We start from the raw sequence: 24,283 nt of genomic DNA, 5'->3' as shown, positions 1-24,283 counted from the left end.
ATATAGGCTATTTAACATATTTTGGTGGAGTAATTTTGCAATTCATTGGCATTTAGTCGCGTCTCTGCCACCGGTGGCCTACTGATGGTGTAATTTTCAAAACGGAAGTGGGGCCATCGCGGATCGTTGCAGTGGGGCCATCAATTTTTGGTGAGAGGTCGCTAGTTACCCATCGATGGTGCACCGACGCTTACGGCACAGGGTAACTCTAAATTAAATTTAATTAGGAAATCACTATAGTTGCTATAAGAACTAGTTTTTGAACTTGGACTGTGTAATAATGGTCTTTTGAGGCAAACATTTCCTAAGTTCAACTTCGAGTATCTTCGGGAAACAGTAAACCAAAGATGATAGGTTCGAACCCACAATCCAACGTTCACAATCGAAAACATTCTGTAAATCTGAATTTTCCTCCTTTAAGTATAATAAGATATATTGATCCTTTATTAACTGTGCTGTAGAAACAATTTATCATTGTAATACTTAAGGATAAAGTATTTCCAAATTATGTATACATGGAAGCACATGGTAGTTGCCTCAATCCAGCTATAATCAATGCCCTCAATTTCCTTCGTGCAGTTCAAAGATTTTCCTGCAATCTGTTACACAAGACAATTAGTCTAGTTGTCTACGTGTCGAACTGCTGAGCCAAAAAAAGAGGGTTCAAGTTAAACTTGTGAGCAGTGAAGCAAAACGAATTGGGCTTATGGTTGTCCGAATACCTGACGATTTGAATAAATCATACGACATGCCTTTAGTATGGAGTTAAAGAGCTTTCTGATACGTATAAAGAAATCTCACTCACCTAAAATCCATTACGAAATAGGACCTACCAGAAGCTTCAACACCACGTCTGCGTCACTTCGGTGAATGATGTATCGAAACTTCCTATATAAATTTCACTCCCTTGACGTCTAGTCAGTCGACCGTACTTGGTTTGTTAGCTAACTATATTGAAGGGGTATAGACGAACAATATGAAAATCAATTTTTTAATTTTGTCAGGAAACGAAGAAAATGTGACGCCCTTATGTTTCAGAATTGTTGAACTTTTTTTTGGGGGGGGGGGGAGGTTAGATTTCACTCATCTGCTGTAAGTAGTGACTACTGCTGTTAATCATTGCTTTCTTTCATTTTTCATTTACTCATCCTATCCTCTTTCAAGTTCGGTTCCACATGCCGTTCCATTTAGTTTCATATATTCTGTTCGATTAAATACACATTCCTCAATCTCTTATAATATGTCCAAGTTAACAAAACGGTTCTCTTGCTTTCTTTCTAATAATGATGATTTAGATTTCAAGAGAGTTAATTTTAAATAAACTTGCAACCAATTTGTTAATACTACGAGCATTGAGTTCTTCCTCATTGTGTGGTAATATATATTCTTCAGTGTTTACATTCTAATAATAATAAATATTTATGCCACAATTAGATATAATTGCAGTATACGAAGGTTAAGTGAGTAATAAAGCAGTTCAAGCCAATATCTTACTCAATCTGTATCGTAGATTGCAATTATCGTTAAAAGAAATTGAATATTCGCATCCAAAATTGATTTTATCTAGGTAGGATGGATAGGAATGCGCACGAGACAAGATTTGAGGCCGTCTCGTCTCGACAATATGCTGTAAAAGCGATGTCTCGACTCGGCAAATGTATATTTTTCTATTGGAAGAGCTGTGTCTCGACTCGAATTTTATCAGGAAAATTCTGTCTCGACTCGACTCTGCGAATCCCTAAGGATGGACAGTTTGAAAAGCCCAGTATTCCAAAGATCGGGGTAACCAATTACACCATTACGCAACATCTATTTCAGATACAACCATTATTATACACTTCATTTTCACAAGCTTCTTCTTATAATAACTATATCGATTTCCTACTTAAATTCAATTATAGATAATTGTTTCTTATGTAGCAGCTAATATTCATGCTATACAGTATAAAACAAGTACACATCCAATGTAAATAAATACAAATGTAAGATATTACAGACTAGCAGCGTTCACCCCGCTTCGCTGCGGTCACCCCGGAACGCAATAAACTTTGTTACTTAGATAATTTTTACTTTTTCGCTTTCAAGTGATATGATAAAAACCATAGAAGATTGCAGTAAATGTTAACATTATATCGCCTGTCATTTATGTTAACCCGCCCCGCTTCGCTGCGGTCACCCCGGAACGCAATAAACTTTGTTACTTAGATAATTTTTACTTTTTCGCTTTCAAGTGATATGATAAAAACCATAGTAGATTGCAGTAAATGTTAACATTATATCGCCTGTCATTTATGTTAACCCGCCGAGTGACACGGTCATGCGGGTTGCATATAAATACGTTTATTTTTATACCTATGATGAACTAACAAAGGATTTGTACGTTATGGACACTTGAATGGTCAATTATCTCAAGACACTGGTAATTAAAAATTAAAGTGATATGATAAAAACCATCTAGGGTCCAAATCCTAATAACCCCCCAAAAATAAAAGAAATTGGTTCAGCCGTATTAGCGTGATGAGCTAACAAAGGATTTGTGCGTTCTCTTTTATATAATAGATTACTGGCATTGCGATTTAATCCGATTTTAAGCAGTACATATTTTCTAAATAATTGTTCAAATTGCTTTATAAGAATCCAGATTATGAGGTACCCTAAGTTTTTGTAATGCAAAAAAAATACAAGCATATATATATATATGTGTGTGTGTGTGTGTGTGTGTGTGTATTTTAGGGGAATTCCGGGCTTGATTCCCCCGAAATTTTATGTTTATTCAAATAAAATATTGTAAAGTGAATGAAATATCTTGTAGAATGTTCACATTTCCAAGAATGAAGTTAGCGAAGTCCCTCGAAATATATATGTGAATAATTTTCATTTTGGACGTGTGGTTTTAGGTATTCAACTGTGTTCACATTTCTCATTTCAGCATTTTCGTATATGAATTATGAACATGGCGGGCTAGTAAATGTGACAGGGATTTGAAAAGTGACAGTTCGTCGGATAATGTGTTTCCAATCACTTCACAGTAGAAATTTATATTTATAAAAAAGTTCTCATATATTTAATAATAATAATAATAAAAAAAACTTTCCGCACGGAGGCTTGAACCGTCGCTCTTCGTTTCAGAAATGTCAGTAGCAGTACTAAACCCGATTGACCACAGACGCAACTTACAAGAGATTGTGTTATAATATTGATAATAGAATCGCTCCAAGCACAGGTTTCTACTTGGAGGCTTAAATATCCATTTTCTGTCGTTTTCAGCAATTTTTACTTAAGATAATGGTTGATTTTGCATATTGGACCTGTGCATGAGGTATGCAATCAATATTAATCTCAGAAATAAGTGTTTTGATTTTGTTTTTACATTTTCACATCGCTCGGATGACAGTACGGTTTGCAGCTAGTGTCTATATAAAGCACGGCGGGAACATGCAATTTCCTGTGTATAGATCTGCGGGAATTGTGACGGATCTAGGCTCACTTTTTCGGACTTAGTTTCTGAACGAGTTTCCTGCTTTTTGTGAACAGGTGTGTACCTATACATCTTTCTAAAATATAAAACCACAAAATAAGATTTGGTCTAGGAATTAATTCGTGCGGTTGGTACGCACACATTGAAGCTGTAGTACAAACACAAAATACATAAATACCTTAAGAAAAATATTGTCCATCGCTAGCCACCACTTTCGCCCATCTGTCAGGCAATGTACGGATTCCGTGGCGAAAGAAGTCCTCATCCTTGGAAGCGATCCAGTCAGAGACCCATGTTTCGATATCTTCTGAAGAAGTAAACCGCTGTCCAATCAAATCGTTGTTCATGCAATCGAACAAGTAGTAGTCCGAAGGAGCAACGTCTGGTGAATACGGCGGGTGGGGTAAAACTTCCCATCCGACATTTTCTAAATAGGTTTTGACCGGTTTTGCGACATGTGGGCGAGCGTTATCATGTTGAACAATAAGTTTATCATGTCTTATAACGACTTATCAAAATGATAGTCGTAAACCTGGTTCGTTTGCTAAAATAAAAATTCGAAGTGGTAGTATTTCTTCCTCATGTAAAAATTAGCTTCGATATGTAAATACCATTAATCTCACCTTTTTAATAAATATGACAACGTCTATAAATGATGTTAAACTGGTTTATTATTTTGATATAACTTAAATATCCTTTTCTTTAAACTGTTAAGTACACAAACTCACTGACTAGGTAACCATAAAACATGTCCATATCAACAACTATCCCATAATAATCTTACATATATTAAAAACATTCTTCTTTTTTTAATATGAAATGAACATTCTACTAAGTATAGTGCATATGTATGAGTACTTTCTGCCCAAGGTACAGGTAAATATTACTCAAGCCAAAGTATTTTGTTATATAAAAATGTCGCTCGGCAAAGGGACTGAATATAAAAGTCATGAGTAGGGTTGGCTTTTATCTTCAAGAACCACTGGTCCGTTTACATTAGTGTTTTTACATTGTATATGTCCATTATATTTTGATCGCACCTTGTATATCTATTCATTACATTTCACATATACATTAAACAAATCTTACATTTCATCAATATTTATCTTTAATTACATTAATTATATTTATTTCATTATTATCCATTATATTATTATTACATTTTCTTATTAAAAATATCGTCGCTTATTTAATTAATCGATGAAAGGTACGATTTCAAAGAATGTAAAGGACAAACGTGGGTTACAAATAGCCAGAGCGCATTAAATAACAAATAAGTCAGATGTGGCATTTAAAGGCATACATCGTAGCACTAAGATGTTATAATAAAGAAGAATCTCATTCAAGGTAGTCGTTGAATAATTGATTTTATAGAATGGATCTTATTCTTAACATAATCTTTGACAATTAAGTTTTCAACACAAATTAATCTAATATAAATAATCTTTGCTTTTAATTAATTATAAATCGAATTATGATTCTTCACATTAACAAGAAAGAATAAAAATCATTTGAAAATTATCATTGATTAATGAGAATTAAAGAGAATTAAATTGAATAAAAATCATTTGAAAATCAATTTTCCAGTCTACTTAAAACTCTATTTAAGCATTTCAAGTATTTTTAAGAATCGTTTTCATTATTGATATTAACACATAAACTTTAAAATGAAAATTTACAAGAAACTATAGTTAACATGAATTTAACCTAATTTCAGTAACGGTAATCAGGTTACATTCGAACTTGCATACGATTCTAATAATGTACACTGTACTGCGCTATCATGATTAGGTTCTACATTGTTTTGTACATGTCTTTCATCGTGATTTTGATGTTGATATGAAGTCCCATCTCTTGATCTCCAATTACGTCTATCCACGTAGTTCTCTGCATTTCTGGAATTTCGCCATACATTACGTCGATTTTTAAATCTATTTTGACTATATGGTCTAACATATGAATTGCTACGACTAATTAGGTTAGGCGGATTCTCTACATAACCTTGTCTATTTTGCTCATTTTGATTGCTAGAGTATACTCGGCTTAGGTTAGGTTCTGTATTATTCATACTTCGGATATCTAAATTCCGAACAGGCACCAAATGATCTGAATTATTCTTATTTTTACCCATTCCTGATTGTGGATTCATGGCATGGTATTGAGTTTCGTAGCATTGGACAAGCATCAATAAATGACTGAAACTCATACACTGTGTGGAAAATAAGATCTGTTGCAGTTTAAATGGAAGCAAATTTCGAATCGATGCTATTATTCTCGATTCCGATTGCAAAGGATTAACGACCTTTAATTCGTTGTAGACATTTACAACAAACTCTACAACAGATTTGTGCAATCGAGGATTGAAGTGTTGATTTCTAAGGGTGGCATCTCTATTTGCCAGCAAAAAGTCATTTTCATAATTAGCGATCAATGCCGCTTTGAATTCCTCATATGTACTAATGTGATCACGTATTGCCTTAAACCATAAGGAACAAGGTGGGAGTAATACATGGGGTATTAATTTCATATATTGGGATCGATCGATGCACATTATATTGCATTCGTCTTGGAATTTCTCTAAGAAAGAAGTAGCATTCTCATTACACTTACCACTGAATTTGCTCATAGCTCTAATTTCACTCATTTTAATACTTAATTTTACCTTCTTTTTCTCATTCCTTGTTCTTGTTGAGTGATAGTTCCTATCCGTGACGTGCTGTGTCGTGACACCATCTATGTTTCGCTCATCAGTACTCTTCGGACAACTTTCTTCTAGTATAATATCTTCATCAGACCCCGGCGAAGGCGAGTTCATCTCAGGTGATTGGGGCAACTCAAAGCGATCACTACCCAAGTTATTTCGGTAAATGTTGTCTTTAGCCTGTAACGTTCTAATCTCTTCCTGAATAGTAGCTAACAACTGTGTATTTACACGTATGTTATTAGAGTTGTTTCTAACCTGGATCTTTTGCTGTTTAATGGAAGATTCTATTACTTCTAAATCTTTTTTTAAAGCACTAATTTCTTGGTTTTGTTGATTGTGCTTTTCCTGACAATCATCGGATATCCTTTTTAACTTTTCCTCGAACTGTGAGGATATGTCGTTCACCACCTGGACAATTGTCTGTTTCGTTTCATCTGATTTCTGTTCTATCCGTCTACTTAATTCTTCATATTGCTTGTTAGCTTCGTCAAACTTCAGTTCTATCTTCTGTTCCATGGTCTTGTTAGATTCGTTGAATTTCTGTTCCATGGTCTGCTTTAATTCTTCATTTTGTTTGTTAGCTTCGTTGAACTTCTGTTCCATGGTCTGCTTTAATTCTTCATTTCGCTTGTTAGCTTCGTCAGACTTTTGATCTATGGTCTGCTTTAATTCTTCATTTTGCTTCTTTATCTCGGTAGACATCTGCATTAATTGTCGCTGTAAAGCTAACAAGATATCTTCCGATGACAAACCTGGTGTTACACTAGTTTCACCTTGGTCACTAGTATTTGATTCATGCTGCCTTGTTTCGTTGTCCATTTTTCTTATGATTACTTTACCACTTCGCAATATGGTTAAGTTCGTATTCATTAACTGTAGTAAAAGTAAATTCAACCTTACTCTTCTTCTTCGGGAACTGAATTTACAATTTCCCGGGTGAGGTAAACCAAATTTTTATAACGACTTATCAAAATGATAGTCGTAAACCTGGTTCGTTTGCTAAAATAAAAATTCGAAGTGGTAGTATTTCTTCCTCATGTAAAAATTAGCTTCGATATGTAAATACCATTAATCTCACCTTTTTAATAAATATGACAACGTCTATAAATGATGTTAAACTGGTTTATTATTTTGATATAACTTAAATATCCTTTTCTTTAAACTGTTAAGTACACAAACTCACTGACTAGGTAACCATAAAACATGTCCATATCAACAACTATCCCATAATAATCTTACATATATTAAAAACATTCTTCTTTTTTTAATATGAAATGAACATTCTACTAAGTATAGTGCATATGTATGAGTACTTTCTGCCCAAGGTACAGGTAAATATTACTCAAGCCAAAGTATTTTGTTATAGTCTGTTCTCCCATTCTGGTCGTGTTCTGGCCAGAGCTTGCTTCAAACGCATTAATTGTCGTCGATAACGTTCTCCATTCATAGTTTCACCCGGTTGCAGCAGCTCATAGTACACCACACCTTTCATATCCCACCATATGCACAGCATAACCTTTGCACAGTGAATATCTCGTTTTGGTTGTGATGGACCTGGTTCACCTGGTTTCACCCAGGCCTTTTTTCGTTTAGGGTTCTCGTAATGGATCCACTTCTCATCACCCGTAATAATTCGATGCAGAAACCCCTTTCTGCTCTGTCGTTGAAGCAGCAATTCGCAAATGGTTTTTCGTCTTTCAACGTCTCTGTCTTTCAATTCATGTGGAACCCAATGTGACATCTTTTGAATCATTCCCATGGCTTTCAAGCGTTTGGAGACTGTTGTTTGATCAACGCCTAATGCTGCTGCAAGTTGTTCCTGCGTTTGACACAAATCCTGCTCGAGCAATGCTGTCAATTCTTCGTCTTGAAATTTTTTTGGCTGTCCAGCTCGCTCTTGGTCTGCCAAGCCGAAATCACCACTTCTAAACCGTGCAAACCACTTCTGACACGTTCGCTCAGCTAGAGCATGGTCACCATACGCTTCCACCAAAATACGATGACTTTCAGTCGCACTTTTCTGCATGTTAAAGTAATGCAGCAGGACACCCCGCAAAAACACTTTATCAGGCACAAATTGCGCCATGTTCACTTAACTACAAACTGGTGTTGTTGACGCTTTAATCCACTGCCCTATACTACGAACGATACGCGATGACAGGGGTTTGCAACACATGTGTGAATACACGGAAGTGTGGGACGCTCCGTTCGTTGCGCCATCTCTTGTCCACCCGCACGAATTAATTCCTAGACCAAAGATATAGCAAGTATATAAACATAATTTACATTGTAATTAGGCAATCGTTTGTACCACACTTGGCATGTACTCAGTAGTATCGGTTACCAATTCTTCATTTAAATATTCTTTAATAGTATATTAGCATTTTACATCAATGGTTAAATAACTTATTACGGAAAACGGTAACATTTGTCATATTCCTCAAGAAAAAAGATTATTATACAACATAACGCAATTTATATACATGGTTTTGATTATATTAGCATATTTTTTATGCATCACAAATATGTCACTATCCAGTCTTGTATTGTGGCTATTAACATTTTTGTTAAATGTGGTATGTCAATTCAATTTTAATGCTATCATTTTGCCGAAAATATTCGGTAAGATGGGAAAAAATATCTTGAAAATTATCCTGAAGTTTATAAAAGTTGAACCAATAGCAAGGTGTTTCCTAAAAAGAAACTAAACAAACTAAAGGAGGTAATAGTTATATTGTTCTTATTTGCATTTATATTTGAATCACTTGCAAACTACGAAAAAAGTGCGAAAATTATGCAATGTTAATCCTATAGTAAAAAAATGCTGCAGTGGAAACACTTTTGCATTTTACCTACACATAAATCCGAAATTACTGAGACGTTGATTGCATATGCAAGTGAGAAATAGATTAATTGACTTATTAACTTACTCTCTCTACATTTTTTTTTTTTTTTTTTGTGAACTTTAACAAACGAGTTACATGATTTTTTTAAAAGCATTGACTCAAATACACTACAATGTTAACTACAAACAATGCAGACATAGGAAAGAGAGGTATTAACACAGCAAAAATTGATAAGACAGATACCTTATGGTATTAGCCTGAAAATATTTAGGATTCCCACAGATTTCTGTAAACTGTTTTCCCTGACAAAGGTTTGTTTAAGTTATACACTTTTTCTTATTTCCAGTAGTTAGATATCTAAATGAAAGGTAGAAAACTAACTTCCTATAACGTGAACATACACACGGTATTAAGACTATCAGCTCTTAAAGTCTAACTCCAAAGACCGTCATTACATTCTAACGAAATTATGTGAAACCACCGCCAGGACATACTTTTTCAAACAAAAAGTAAAGCAACAAAATTGGTGCACCTGTGTTGAAATTATGCGTCATCATGCATACAATTGAAGGATATGGGAGAAAGAAATGGTAGACCTCATTATAAAAAGAGAGAGTTGGTTGCAGAAAAACAAAGATAACACACAATGAAAAATAATGATAAACAATTCACATTACATGAGTGTCATCATTGTTTTCCTGCAGCCAACTCACTCGTTTTTTTTTTTTTTTTTTTTTTTTTTTTTTTTTTTTTTTTTAATGCCACTGTTCTCCTTCATATCCTTCAATTACGGTATGAACATTGCCAGCGGCTGAGAAGTATCATAGTCTAGCTTCGAACATTATTATTAGAACCTTATGAAACTTATGTGATACCTCTTGAAAAGAATAATCTTTCAAATAAACAAACAAACAAACAAAAATCATTCAAATCGGTGCACCTGTGTCGACATTATGCTTGAACATACGCATATTAAAGTTAGTTAAGTACGGTTTTGACATTGCTCCGTTAAGGTGCTTTATGGTCTAGCTCTAAAGACTATCGGTATATCCTTACAAAATTAATACTGGATACCAGGAAGATATGCTCTTTCAAACAAAAAAGAGCCATCAAAATCTGTGAACCTATGTCGGAGTTATGCGTGAACATACATATAACATTACAAATATGAGGGTTGGAACTTTAATAGTGGCAACTATTTATTTACAACTGGTACAAAATAGAGGTTTACAATCCTTCAATGTAGTCACCAGTATTGTGTATAACCCGTTGCCAGCGATGTAGAAGTAGCTGGATACTTGCAGACGCACCTGTTGTGCTGCTAGTTCTAATGGACCTGAAGAATCTCTTGAGGTCCATTCGCTTGAAACGAATGCTACGATGAGATTCCTTCATCTTAAGTAATCAACTTAAAATCACAAAAACTTAAGTCCGGGGAGTAGAGTGGATGGTACAGCATTTTCTATCACCAAGGATCCAACAAATCAATTAAATCTTGTGCTGTATGCGCCCAAGCGTTGTCCAGCAAAATGATAGGTGGGTTCTGCAAAATTGTCGCCGCTACTTTGTGAGGCAGGTTGCATGTTATGTTCCAGAAAGGAACAAAAATTCTGCGCATTGACGATCTGATGTGGGGAACGGTATGCGTTAGAATTAGAGCATCCAGTCGTACACGAATATCACCAACCCTTGTACATTCCTGGGGTTCTGACGAACTTTGGATTTTTGTGGTAACCCATACTGACGCCATTCGTTTCATTGTAGCTCGTACGATCTTCGTCTATGTTTCAGCCAGCGTAATGATACAGAATAAGGAAGCCTCTCCTTCGCGTTCAAAGCGTTCCAAATGGGTACGAGCAATGTCGTCTCGTAGCCATTTCTGCATTTCCGTCAACCCGTGTGGACCCCATCGTGCTGCAATTTTTCTCATGCCCAAGCGTTCCTTCAAAATTTCCAGAACACTCGTATGCGCTAATTCTGTCTCTTGGACGAATAGTATGGCGTCGATCAGTGCCAGTAACGCGGTAAGAGCATTCACGTCTTTTTTACTGACATAGGGACGACAAGGCTGTTGCATGTGTTCCACATTTTGGCGTCTCTTCTTGAAGGCTCGTACCCACCTTGCCACTGTTCTCTAAAGCAATGCAGATTCCCCGCAAACCTCTTGAAGGCCTTGATGACACACTTGTCTGTACGGCCTCTGACACATTCAATTTTTATTTAACTCCTCTGTTCTTCTTACGAAAACATCGTTACAGCAATAACCGTACGTTACACCCCTGCGTACGTGTGGGTGTGTAACATAAACCACCGGCTACACGACTATTCTTCCTGTCTACTGCCCTTGCGTGTGACGTCGGAAGAGAGAATCTATTTGCGCTGTGGTAAGGTACATATGTAACTAACATGTGGTATTACGGACATTATTTAATTCCACGCGTAGAGTCTCTAAAGCAGTGTTGCCACTTAAAGTTCCAACTCTTGTATATAAAAGAGTGGAACTGAGAACCTCCTTTCTCTTTAAGCAGGTTAAAAAGATGTACGTATCTCAGCTCAAAAGAGCAGAAACGCCAACCACTGTTTACATTAACGGATTCAAGATGCTGTAGCTCAAGTAGTTTGTTTCCCGGATTATTCAGGTGTGTGGGAACCCTGTTATTACATTTGCCGCTCTGTGCAATTTGCGATGGTGAAGCCCAGCAGAATCACTTGAAGCTACTACGGACATCACCGACTGGACGAGGACAGAGAGGTAAACCAAGTCACACGGGTTAAACATCATGCCATTGTACCCGTTAGGGGGACAGGGACTGGTGTATGAGTCAATGTGTCATTATAGACCTAATGTGTTCAAATAAATCCGATATATTCGTTGAAAGCATGCCCACGGAAGGTCAGATTAGGATCACTCTATCAATCTAGGAATTATTGAATGTTGCGCGTTCTGTTGGAAAATGTCTCATTCAAGAATTGTAAAAGTAGGGCCATAACTAGCTCCAACATCCCAGCGATGTAATGGGGGCTACCAATATCTCGTTAATGCGTGTTAAACGAAAACGAGAACGGAATTCAACGGCACCCTAAATCATAACAATCGTGGCAATGTAAAACACATGGCGCATCCAGATTTTTGCTGCGGTATTAGCGTGCTGCATAGAAAAGTGGATTCGTTAGAGAAGTCACTGCCATGTCAATGGACTTTCCGTGTACAATGTTTTCGGAACCATCCCAGCCACAGACTTCTATTACGTACAATCAAAATGAACTGCGAAAAAACTTTCCAGATACCTCAGAAGACGTCGAATAGTATGTGCGGACACTGGATACTGTACATTACTCCCGAATTATTGAGCAAGAGCTCGTGAAGTGGTTATACGATCAGCAACAGCCAAGTACATAACATATCTGCATTTTCGGAAAGTGGTGTCACGGGAACCTTGACTTTCTCCCTTCTCGAACCACAGTATTATATTTGCATCATTATGGCACCATTTTATTCAATGTGGGCACGAATTTCGCAAAGGACAATCCACTGTCTCCATGTACTACAATTCACCCTCGCTCAAAGGCCGAAATCTGATACTATGGCTAGCGCATAGATCATCGGAACATACTAACACTTACACTTCTACCAAATACACTTCTACCATGTAATTGCTGCTCTTTGTCATGATGCCCTCTACCGTAACTGGTCACCTGTTGTGCAGCTTCCGTTAGTCACATCAATCTCCTCTGCGCTATACATTCTACAAACGGCGCTCGAATAAATTATAATCGATACTTTATATACGGTGTATAATATTCGTTTTTACTATTTCTCAGCTTTATCTTTGCCAGTAAACACTAATGCTTCAACTTTTCGTGGAATGTCGTGAAACTTCCTCAGAAAGATAGTTTTAAAGATTAAACGAAAAATTAAAATATTTACGAAATTAACTGAAATCCATGTGGAATAATTACAAATAACGCTATGTAAATCTTCCTGCTTCCCAAGTATCAAAATGGTATTATAAATATTTCTTTCTAAAGAAATGGGTTAGAAATAAACGAAATCTTGAAGTATTTGGTCTAGGAATTAATTCGTGCGGTTGGTACGCACACATTGAAGCTGTAGTACAAACACAAAATACATAAATACCTTAAGAAAAATATTGTCCATCGCTAGCCACCACTTTCGCCCATCTGTCAGGCAATGTACGGATTCCGTGGCGAAAGAAGTCCTCATCCTTGGAAGCGATCCAGTCAGAGACCCATGTTTCGATATCTTCTGAAGAAGTAAACCGCTGTTCAATCAAATCGTTGTTCATGCAATCGAACAAGTAGTAGTCCGAAGGAGCAACGTCTGGTGAATACGGCGGGTGGGGTAAAACTTCCCATCCGACATTTTCTAAATAGGTTTTGACCGGTTTTGCGACATGTGGGCGAGCGTTATCATGTTGAACAATAAGTTTATCATGTCTGTTCTCCCATTCTGGTCGTGTTCTGGCCAGAGCTTGCTTCAAACGCATTAACTGTCGTCGATAACGTTCTCCATTCATAGTTTCACCCGGTTGCAGCAGCTCATAGTACACCACACCTTTCATATCCCACCATATGCACAGCATAACCTTTGCACAGTGAATATCTCGTTTTGGTTGTGATGGACCTGGTTCACCTGGTTTCACCCAGGCCTTTTTTCGTTTAGGGTTCTCGTAATGGATCCACTTCTCATCACCCGTAATAATTCGATGCAGAAACCCCTTTCTGCTCTGTCGTTGAAGCAGCAATTCGCAAATGGTTTTTCGTCTTTCAACGTCTCTGTCTTTCAATTCATGTGGAACCCAATGTGACATCTTTTGAATCATTCCCATGGCTTTCAAGCGTTTGGAGACTGTTGTTTGATCAACGCCTAATGCTGCTGCAAGTTGTTCCTGCGTTTGACACGAATCCTGCTCGAGCAATGCTGTCAATTCTTCGTCTTGAAATTTTTTTGGCTGTCCAGCTCGCTCTTGGTCTGCCAAGCCGAAATCACCACTTCTAAACCGTGCAAACCACTTCTGACACGTTCGCTCAGCTAGAGCATGGTCACCATACACTTCCACCAAAATACGATGACTTTCAGTCGCACTTTTCTGCATGTTAAAGTAATGCAGCAGGACACCCCGCAAAAACACTTTATCAGGCACAAATTGCGCCATGTTTACTTAACTACAAACTGGTGTTGTTGACGCTTTAATCCACTGCCCTATACTACGAACGATACGCGATGACAGGGGTTTGCAACACATGTGTGGATACACGGAAGTGTGGGACGCTCCGTTCGTTGCGCCATCTCTTGTCCACCCGCACAAATTAATTCCTAGACCAAATATTAGTACATACAAGTGAAGAACATATGTTATTTGTGATCTCATCACGGGAAAGTGACTGATCCGTTTGGAATGAATTTTGGAACATAGTACCTACCTCAAGCTGGGTTTTTATCATATCACTTTGATTAAAGGGCGTATTGGAAGGGAATAGGGGGTTCAAACTTTGTACCGAAAACAGAGTATCTTATTGGTTTTTATCAGTACTCTTTAACTGAAATGCATATCCTAGTGGGTTCAATATTTACCATAAACCTATTCTCCCCCGTGCCAAAAACGGTCATTTCAATTTAAAAAAAAAAAAAAAAAAAAAAAAAAACACACACACGTGTATATATATATATATATATGTAAAATGGCCAACATGATGTATCTACAACTATTCTTATAAATGAATAAAATGAGAATGGAGCAGTTGTCACGATACAGAAATCTGCAAGATGAGAAATTTAAGTGTGGCGTCTCCATCTATCTGTAGGGATCCTACTCCGAGGCGACCACTCCGCTCCTATCTGTACGTCACCATTTTGACCAGATATCACTTTTTGTGTAATCTTTTGACCCGAAGTGATTTCTTTTCGCGTTTATGAGATATTCAGCATTATATCAGCGCCTTCATCGCTTTTTCAATGCCTCTCACGTGGAAACAGCACAGTTTTAAATTCATGTTTGTTAGACATTTTTTGCTTAATTTCATGTCTACTATCACCTACTCCAGTTTGTCGATGTATTATCTTCACACCCTGTATAGTAAATATATAGAAGAAAGGAATCCCAAAACGAGAATATAAAATGCAATACTTACCAGAAAAAAAGTAGCGAAAACATAACATAAATTAAAGAAGTATACTACAAGGGTTTCACTTAAACGGTTCAAGTAATGGAGGGGAAGCAGGGACAAACAAATATGAAAAATGTAAAGAACAGAGAAATAGGTATGAAGTGTGCAAGTGTGGTAAGTAATTACAATGTTGAAGTTACCACATTTAACTCTTAGTGTGAAAACCACACTAAAGATATATACCTACCCATTTAACCATCATTCTTTGTTTCGCTTCGTCCAATGCCAGTAGATCTTCTTTATTTTTCACTGGCCCTCCTGTTTTCAGTTGCCAGCCGTTCTTCTTCCACCGGAACATCCATTTTGTGACACAGTCGATTAAAAATTGAGAATCCGTATGGATGTTTAATTTATCAACACCTGTGACAAAAAATAATATGAATAGGTACATTATTTTGGAACTACATTCAATAAACTCTTAAAGCTAAAAATTAGTAGTTTCAACCGCCGTGATTTCGTAAATGAGCATTACTAAATTGTTCCTACAGGGTGGTGCACGAAAAGATCCACCATTTTATTTTTAAACAAAAACTTTATTCACAATCAGAACAGAAAGAAATGCACGTCACAAGAAAGAGTGTACTGTGAAGAAATGTTCTAATTCAAAACATGTTTAATGTGGCCGCCATTGTTGATCTGAACTGCATTTAATCGAACACTGAGGTTATTCACTATTCGACTACACATGTTTTCATCAATTTTACTACAAGCCTGAACAAGAAGTCGTCTAAGCTCTACCACATTGTTGGGATGTTTCGGAAAAATCTTTTCCTTCAAATACCCCCACAGAAAGTAATCACATGGGTTAAGATCAGGACTATGAGGTGGCCAAAATTGTCCAGCACGAAATCGATCAAAAATAACGCGCATGTGAAAAATTTCGTGTAGAAATCCAAGACAACATTCGCAGTATGCGGTTTGGCTTCATCTTGCCTGAACCACTGTGTGTTGATGGGCAAAGCAGTAGCAAGCAACTGCGGGACAAAGTTATTCCGGAGCATAGTCAAGTACCGGTCACTGTTTACTGTTTGTTCGAAGAAAAATGGCCCAATCAGTCCATGGCTGGAAATTGCAACCCACACTGTAATCCTGGGAGCGTGGTGTTGTTTTTCATGAATCAACCGTGGATTTTCATTGGCCCAAAAACGTACATTTTGTTCGTTGACCACTCCGTCCAAATGGAAATGCGCCTCGTCAGGAAACCAAACGTTGTGAAGGATTCGTTGCTTACCCTCTGTCCATTGAGCGAACACTGATCTCTGCTGCTTGTGGTCATTTGTGAGTCGTTGCACAACGGTCATCTTGTATGGATAAAAATGGAGGTCACTCTTCAGAATTCGTTGAACCGAACGTCTTGATATGCCAAGTTGCACTGCTGCCTTTCTTGTCGACTTTCCGGGACTCCTCTGCATTGCAACTCTAGCAGCTTCAAAATTCTGAGGCGAACACATAGGCTTCTGTCGAGGACGCTTCGGCTCCAATATTGTTCCTTCCCTCTGAAAGTTTTCATTCAGTTTGTGGATGGCTTTGTTGGAGGGAGCCCATCGGGTATTAAACCTCTCTCGAAACCGTCTTTGAGCAACAATAACACTGTTTGATTCATGGAACAAAACCACGACTGTTGAACGCTGCTCTGTAGTCAGTCTGCTCTTGTCAGCCCTCTTGAAAAGTAGCCCTCTAGCGGCGGCAGGGTGAGTTAGGTGTCAATTTCTTCTTCAACTGCTTCTCCCAACTGTAATGTTACGGCTGTAAAAGTGTACATTGCGATTTCTTGTTTCCCTGAAACGATTAAAAAAAAAAAAAAAAAAAATGGTGGATCATTTCGTGCGCCACACTGTAGTTCCATTGAGTAAGTGCCAGAAGTGATGCCTTTTTTCCCCCTTTCTTCCTCATTTCCTTATCCGATAAAATGTCAGCCAAACAGCTTGCCTATAATTTTCTATTATTTGCATTGTATTTTCTGATAGCATTTTTAATTATTTCTTAAGTTAAAGATTTCATTTTATTTTCTTACTAAACATACACTAATAAAAAACCACACAAACAATTTTACTTTGAAACTGCGTGTTTCATTTCTCTTCGGAATCAATTTGCACTGTCTATATCCCGAAATTGCTGCAAAACATTTAGGCAAATGCAATTTTAAACAGTAGGCAAGTGCGAAATTTTCTACATTTTTCTACGAATTAAGTCGAAGATTTGATTTTTAATTTTTACGCAACATACACCAATATAAAATTGAAACTATTTTACCTTAAAGCTGCGTGTTTCATTTCTCTTCAGAATCAATTTGCACTTTTATATTTTGTTTGTTTAAAACCTTTCATTATGATCTCAAATGTTGAATCCTTTCTTGTTTCATTATCTCCTTTACCTTTCGTTAAACGAATCATTTCAAATACAATTTCATATGATAAATCAATATTTAAAACGAAGCATAATAAAATATATACATGGTGACCTAGTTTTCAATACCCAAATGCACGTTTACAATCTTTCAAATCATTAAAACTAATTACACATAAAATATACGTTCCTACACATAATTATTATACGTAGATTTTTATTATTATTATTCTCTTTCTTTTTAATAATATAGGCATATAGATATCAAACAATTCTATAACAATTACATTTATACATGCAATGCAAAAATTAAAATATATCAAACTTTAATAAAATAAAATACAGCATGTCCATAAAAATACTGTCATACTTTAAAGTAATATTACGTCGCTTTGGATAATCGAATTTAAATGAAATTGGTCACATTTGAAAGAAAAGCTCAAATATTTTTGTGCATATCAACAATGAGCAACAATGTCAATAATGGACGGGATGAAATGCAGAAAAAGTAAATTCACTCATGTTTATTTCGTGATTAGTCGATATTTATTTATTTATTTAACACACACCTATTACAGAGCCAATTGCTCCAATTACAACAGGTGAATACAAATTCAATATACAATTGTGAAATTGCTAAATAATCTATTAGATTAAAATAAATATTAGGAAAAGAACAGAAAAAAAAGAAAAAAGTCTAAAATAGCAACGTTCATGCAGGCTACTTTTTTCTTTTTTGAATGCAATAACATAATCATTGCATTACATAAGCAGGGTTCAAAAACAATTGAATCAATTTTATATACTTTTCCAAAGACATCGTAAAATCCACGATTATTCCAGATTTTATAATATCATTATGTTTCTTACAAAGTCTCACAAGTGGTGAATTTTTATGGGAGGTTGTTTTAGATTTAGGTATAACAAATGGTAATCGTACTCTTAAAGATCTACTAGTGTTAAATTTTAACATTTCCAGAAAATCTTGATTAACTATAATACCATTAATAATTTTAAACATGATGCATTATTTCCCTCCTTTTCACCAGAGACATACAATTAAATTCCCTTAGGATAACACTATAGTTAACTTTCATATCATACGCAGAGATTTTGAATGTCTTGTACCATAAATACCTTAAAAATCTTTTTTGTATTGATTCGATTTTCCTTATTTGATTATCATAACAGGGGGACCATACTAATGAAGCGTACTCTAATTTACTTCTAACTAATGAATTAAATAATTTAACTAACACTTCTGCATTGTTTAATTCCTTTGAATTTCTAATTATGAATCCTAAAGCTTTATAGGATTCATTAACAATTCTATCAATATGTAGATTAAATTTTAATTTTGTATCTAAAGTAACACCCAAATCCTTAATTTGTGTTGATCTTTGTAATATTTCATTGTAAATTTTATAATTATATTGAGCTGGTTCACTCTGTCGTGAAAAAGTAATAACAGAATATTTTTAACGTTAAATTGTAATTTATTATCAATACTCCATTTGTAACAACTGTCAAGATCCTTTTGTAATTTCTTTGCGTCTTCCATATTATTCATTGTTGGATATTTTGCAGGCAGTTGCTGTTTCTACTGGAAGTCACTTAGGAAGCTTTTATGTTTCTGTACTGTTTGTCGTAATGTGCTAACGTAAATTTATTTCCTTTCGTTGTGTTGTGTTATTATTAAAGAATAACTTTTAAGGAGTAATGGCGACCCCACAAGAATGAAGTTGGTGTGTTTTGGAATATCACAGCACGCAAAGTCTAGTGCAGGTTCAGCGTGCTTTTTATGAGGTTACGTACAGCACTGTATCTATGTACCCTCACTGCCTCAAAACCTGCAAGAAGTACAAGTTCGTATCAGTGCTGGCATCCAGTTCATTTCATCAGATATGTTGGAGCGTGAGTAGCGTGAATGGGAATAGCGTCTTGACGTCTGCATCACCACTAGTGGGGCCCACATTCAATGTCTATGAGGTATAGTAATATATATATATTTAATATGACCAATTTCATTTAAATACGATTACCAAAAGCGACGTAATACCACTTTAAAGTACGATAGTATTTATGGACACGCTGTATATGTCGTAAATAAATAAAATACCAATACTTCTCAAATAAATAAAATACAAATATTTTTAAGACTAAAATACATATCAGACATCAAAAACACTGATACTAGCTTGCATAATCGAGATGATAGTTTAATATCTCAATTATAGACTTCAGATCTAAAAAATCTATCTTTTTCTGAATAAATTTAGGAATTTCAAGATATAGTCATGTCGTTTCAACAATACTGTAACCCCACTTTTTTTCTGCTCGCCTCTTTTTCTTCTATTGTAGGTCAAATATCAAAAAACGCTGAAAAAGTATCTAATTATTTTACATAAGAAATCCATATATCGAATTTCATGTCTCTACATTTCAGAGATTCGGAGATTTTACTGTAATAATTGCCATCCTCTACCTGTTAAATTTCCCCAAAAAATCCTTCCTTAATGGTACCTAACGTTACAAATTCTATGCTCTAAATGTCAAGTTTGTACCTTACGCGGATTGGTCTTGGTGTTAATCACTCACTAACTCAAAACCACTTTTATACATAGAGAATATGATGTCCCTATCTCCAAATCTCAGAAGAGTAGAGACATGAAAATTGGTATATGGACTTCTTATTTACAATAATTAGACATGTGTTTCAGTTGTTTTTATATATATTTCCCCTAAAAGGAAAGAAAAAGAAAGCGAGACGCAAAACCACTCTCTTTCCCGTCGAATTTCCAAACTTCTTTCTTTAGCGATGCATTCCATTACAAATTTTATAGTCAAAATTTGGAGTTTGTAGTTTAAGCGGTTTGGACTGGGCATTGATTAGTCACTCAGAGCTTCAACTCATTATTATATCCAATACTCTCACAAGTTTTTTTTTTTTTTTTTTTTTTTTATTTCCTACTCCAATTATTCCACATACATATATCTTAAAAACTATTTGAGCTGACGTTCTCTTGAAGTTTCTAGGAATATCAGTGTGCACAATTATACAAACTTGTGATTTGGGACAAAAATTCTAAGTATCAGTACGAAAATAATACCTGGCAATAGTGAAATCACTGTGCATCAGACATTCAAGAACACGCACATTTTAGTATTTGCAGTTGAAGGAAAAAGAAATATTCTATTACAGTTTTGATGTGAATTTGAGGCATTTAAAAATAAGATGAATTAAATAAAATTTAGGGAACTTCGCATTCGCCTGCTGTCTGAAACTGTATTTGGCCGGAAGTTCGCAGTAATTTCAAGCTAACGTAATAAAGGGAATACAAATTGATTTCGAAGAGGAATAAAACATGTAGCCTCTAGGTAAGATAGTTTAATTTTATATCTCTCAAGAATTATTCAAAGAGTAATTGACGGATTTTCAACTAATTTTTAAGGACATAAGAGAAACATTTTCTTCGTTGATTACATATGTTAGTTTTCCTGCACAGTTTCAACCACTTATTTTGTGGCTCTGTTTACTAGAGAAGCCACTCGTACGAAGATCGAATAACTTTTTGACCATACATTGTTGGAGTCAAAACCATAAGTTTAAAAGCAGGTAATGAGTTTTTGGTAAGGAATTTGCCATTTGAATTTAGTTGTATGTCATGAACAATTGTTTGTTATATGTAACATGGCGACACTGGATAAACGATGAACAAAGTTTGAATGCATTTCGCCAAGGAAAGTTGTCTCTAAAAGGAAGTTACCAGAATCTTTCCGCATCACGAGATCCACGAAGTGCGTGATATAACTACTTCCAGAAATAGGGCGTCTAGTAGTAGTGGTGCGATTACTCGCGCTCGCGAAGTGCAAAAGAAGGTTTTGCCGTCCAACATGCAAACAATATGGCGGCCCAGTTAACATGGATACATCTGATGGCTATTCTGATAGTTTACTACAGATTATAACTATTTTACAGGAAGACATAAGGATATTAAAATTAGAAAATGAAGAACTCGAAGAAGAATGAATGAAGTAGATTCAAATATTATAGAAAATAAAACTCTTGAATATGAATGGAAAAAGGTGTGTTACAATAGGTCTAGGCTGTTCAAAACACGAATGTAAAGTTAAAAGAATGTGTGCAAAGTTTTTCGGAATGTGAAATTGTTAGATATAAGTAGAGACGAAACATTTTCGTTAATGCGATATGTGCGAAACGTTTAAAAATGCGTTTATATTTCAAGAAACCTCCAAGTTTTCGTTTCAGAGCCAGAAATCGCGTTTATATCATCGGGAATTTTTGAGAAATTCGGCATTACTTGCGATAAATGCGAATGAAAACGAAAGAGTGGAATTCTTGCTAATTATTGCTAATAATAACTAAAAAGTGTATTTCCAATGTTATTTAACTTAAAGTCGTTACATTTTACCGAAAACGTACATGAGTTAAATTAAGTTCTCCATAAAAATCCGTCAGCTTGCATGGCATAATGTCACTTTCTGGGATTTTCCACACCTTTTTGTGTGTTACCAAGACCAGCCGGGAAAGACGCCAAACCACCCACCCACCCACGCAGTTGTGTTGTAAGTTCGAAACTACCTAGAATGCGAAAATGAGAAGGAGTAAAGAAATATCAGTTAAATGGAGGGTCGAAAAGTTTAAAAATGAAGGTTTATATACTGACGAATCAAATTTTTTGCTTTGAAAGTATTGTAATGTGAGAGTGGAGTGGAAAAGAAAAGACACAATAATAAAACATTCTAAGTCTAAGGAACACACAAAGAAGAAAACTGGTGCGGAATTAGGGCTGCCATTTAAATAGCAGCAGAGCATTGAATCTACAATGAACACACAAAAGGAAATGCAAGATAAACATCGCGAATTTATTTTAGGTACAACCGAAATGTTTATGAGAACCAATATTTCGTTGGAATAGGCCGATAATCCTGAATTTCGAGACTGGACGAAAAAATATCAAGTAAGCAATTAATTATACATTTAATGAAAATTGTTCTTATTATCTAAAATTCGATTTCATTTTTTATCATCTAATATAAATAAAATAAAATAGATGTTAGTCTAATGGGGTGGGGTGACATGTATACTCAAAATAATAGAATAACTCTGCAACGTCTGCAACAATTTCAACCAAAATTGGCACATAAATTATCTTGTTTGATTAGGAATTACTTTTTAAAAAAGAAAAAAAGAAAGGAAGAAAGAAAATACTTACATAATGGCCCTAGGGAAATAAAAAGGGATAATAAAATCAGTGTTCTGATCTCGGTATCCAGACATTAAATATGTTTTTATATTTTTTCTCCTTTTTTGCAAGTACAAAGATAATGGTTAGGTTAGGTTATGTTACGTCAACTTCCGTTCCACATACACAGTATGCTTCATTACATCTACACTTACCTTCAGGGTTTGTAGATTTACGACACAGCTGCCATGAAATTATTACCTGGGCAATTTCTATTTTTTTGTGAAAGGAAATAATTTTGGTTCTTTTGACATTTACGACCTTTTCTTGCTCTAACAGAATTTGTTTACTTTCTTTATTCTTTTTATACTATTTTACTTTCGATTATTTTGTTAATTAGACTAGAAAATTAATGCTGGGTTTTAATTTTTATTGCAGTTCCAGGCATTGGAGAACTCCCCTATGCAAAAGGTATTGAGGAAAAAATATGTTCAGGAAGTAAGCCACAGTATTTGTGCTGAAATTAAAGAAGCCATTTTGGACAAGCCTGTGGTCATAATATGTGACGAGACAACAGACAGTGCAAGGTGCTGAATCCTTGCGGTTCTCTGCAAAACAGTTGAGGGGAAGATCGAGCAAGATAAATTTATGTTATCGTGTAGTGTTTAAGGCTGCAAAAAGTACAACTCGCTCACAAGCTGTGCTTTCTACACTACAGGAATACGACATTAAATATGAAACTGTGGTAGGCGTTTGTGTCGGACTTTGCGAGATACATGGTGAAATGTTCCACTGCATTTAAGTTCTGATTGGTGAACACTTGCTTCACATTACTTGTTAGGCTCACAAATTTAATTTAGTTGGTGATGTTTTTCAAAAAGAACTGAAAGAGTTAAATGCTTTGGTTATCCAAACAAAAGCTGTTTCATAACTCAAGAAAGGTTAAAAGTGCTTACCGGAAACAGACACTACTATCCCAGGGAATCTTCTGCCTTTGTTTCCTGAGCCAGTTTTATTGAGGTGGGAAAGTTGGTTTGAGGCTGTTTCGTATGTAAGTGAAATTTTTTCCAAATTAGAAGAATTTTTCAAAAGAATTTAAAGCTCATCATCTCATGCAAGTCAGTGACTAGAAAATTTTTGCAGTAACAAAAAGGCAAGTCTGAGATTCAAATGCGAACCGCATTTGTTATTGGATGGAAATGCCGTTGATCAACTGATTAAGGAAATAGAAGGGTCCAGTCACTCTTATGCTCACCTTATTGTCGGGAAAACGAAAAACTTGTGAAATAAATTTAAGCTAGCTCATAGGAAAATTTGAGTTTGCTACTGCAGAGTTAATTAAAAAGCGTAGTGCTTCTCACCAGGCTGAAGTTGAAGTAAAGTTGAAAACCTGAGTGTCAAAAGTATTGATGAAGCTGCAAATTTACACGCAAGCAAGTGACGACAATTTTGTGTGGAGAGTTTACGAAAAACTGCGAGTTATTTGATTCAGAAACTGTTTCACTTTATAAAG

The 24,283-nt window shown here is 35.7% G+C and overlaps 1 protein-coding gene across 2 annotated transcripts in view; it reads right to left on the bottom strand.

Annotated features, from left to right (window-relative positions):
- Positions 1-24,283, bottom strand: part of LOC145673984 (ribonuclease H1-like) — a 51,333-nt gene that overhangs the window by 3,665 nt on the left and 23,385 nt on the right. For both annotated transcript variants that reach the window (XM_081743811.1, XM_081743814.1), the window contains exon 5: positions 15,405-15,577. In XM_081743811.1, the coding sequence (XP_081599937.1) occupies positions 15,405-15,577 (173 nt within the window). The remainder of the gene's footprint in view (positions 1-15,404; positions 15,578-24,283) is intronic.

The sequence above is a fragment of the Thermobia domestica genome, chromosome 2 (genome assembly GCF_964235325.1).
Source record: "Thermobia domestica chromosome 2, izTheDome1.hap1.1, whole genome shotgun sequence".
NCBI lineage: Eukaryota > Metazoa > Arthropoda > Insecta > Zygentoma > Lepismatidae > Thermobia > Thermobia domestica.
The sequence above is the reverse complement of the archived record's forward strand: the minus strand, read 5'-3'. Positions and strand labels throughout refer to the sequence as shown.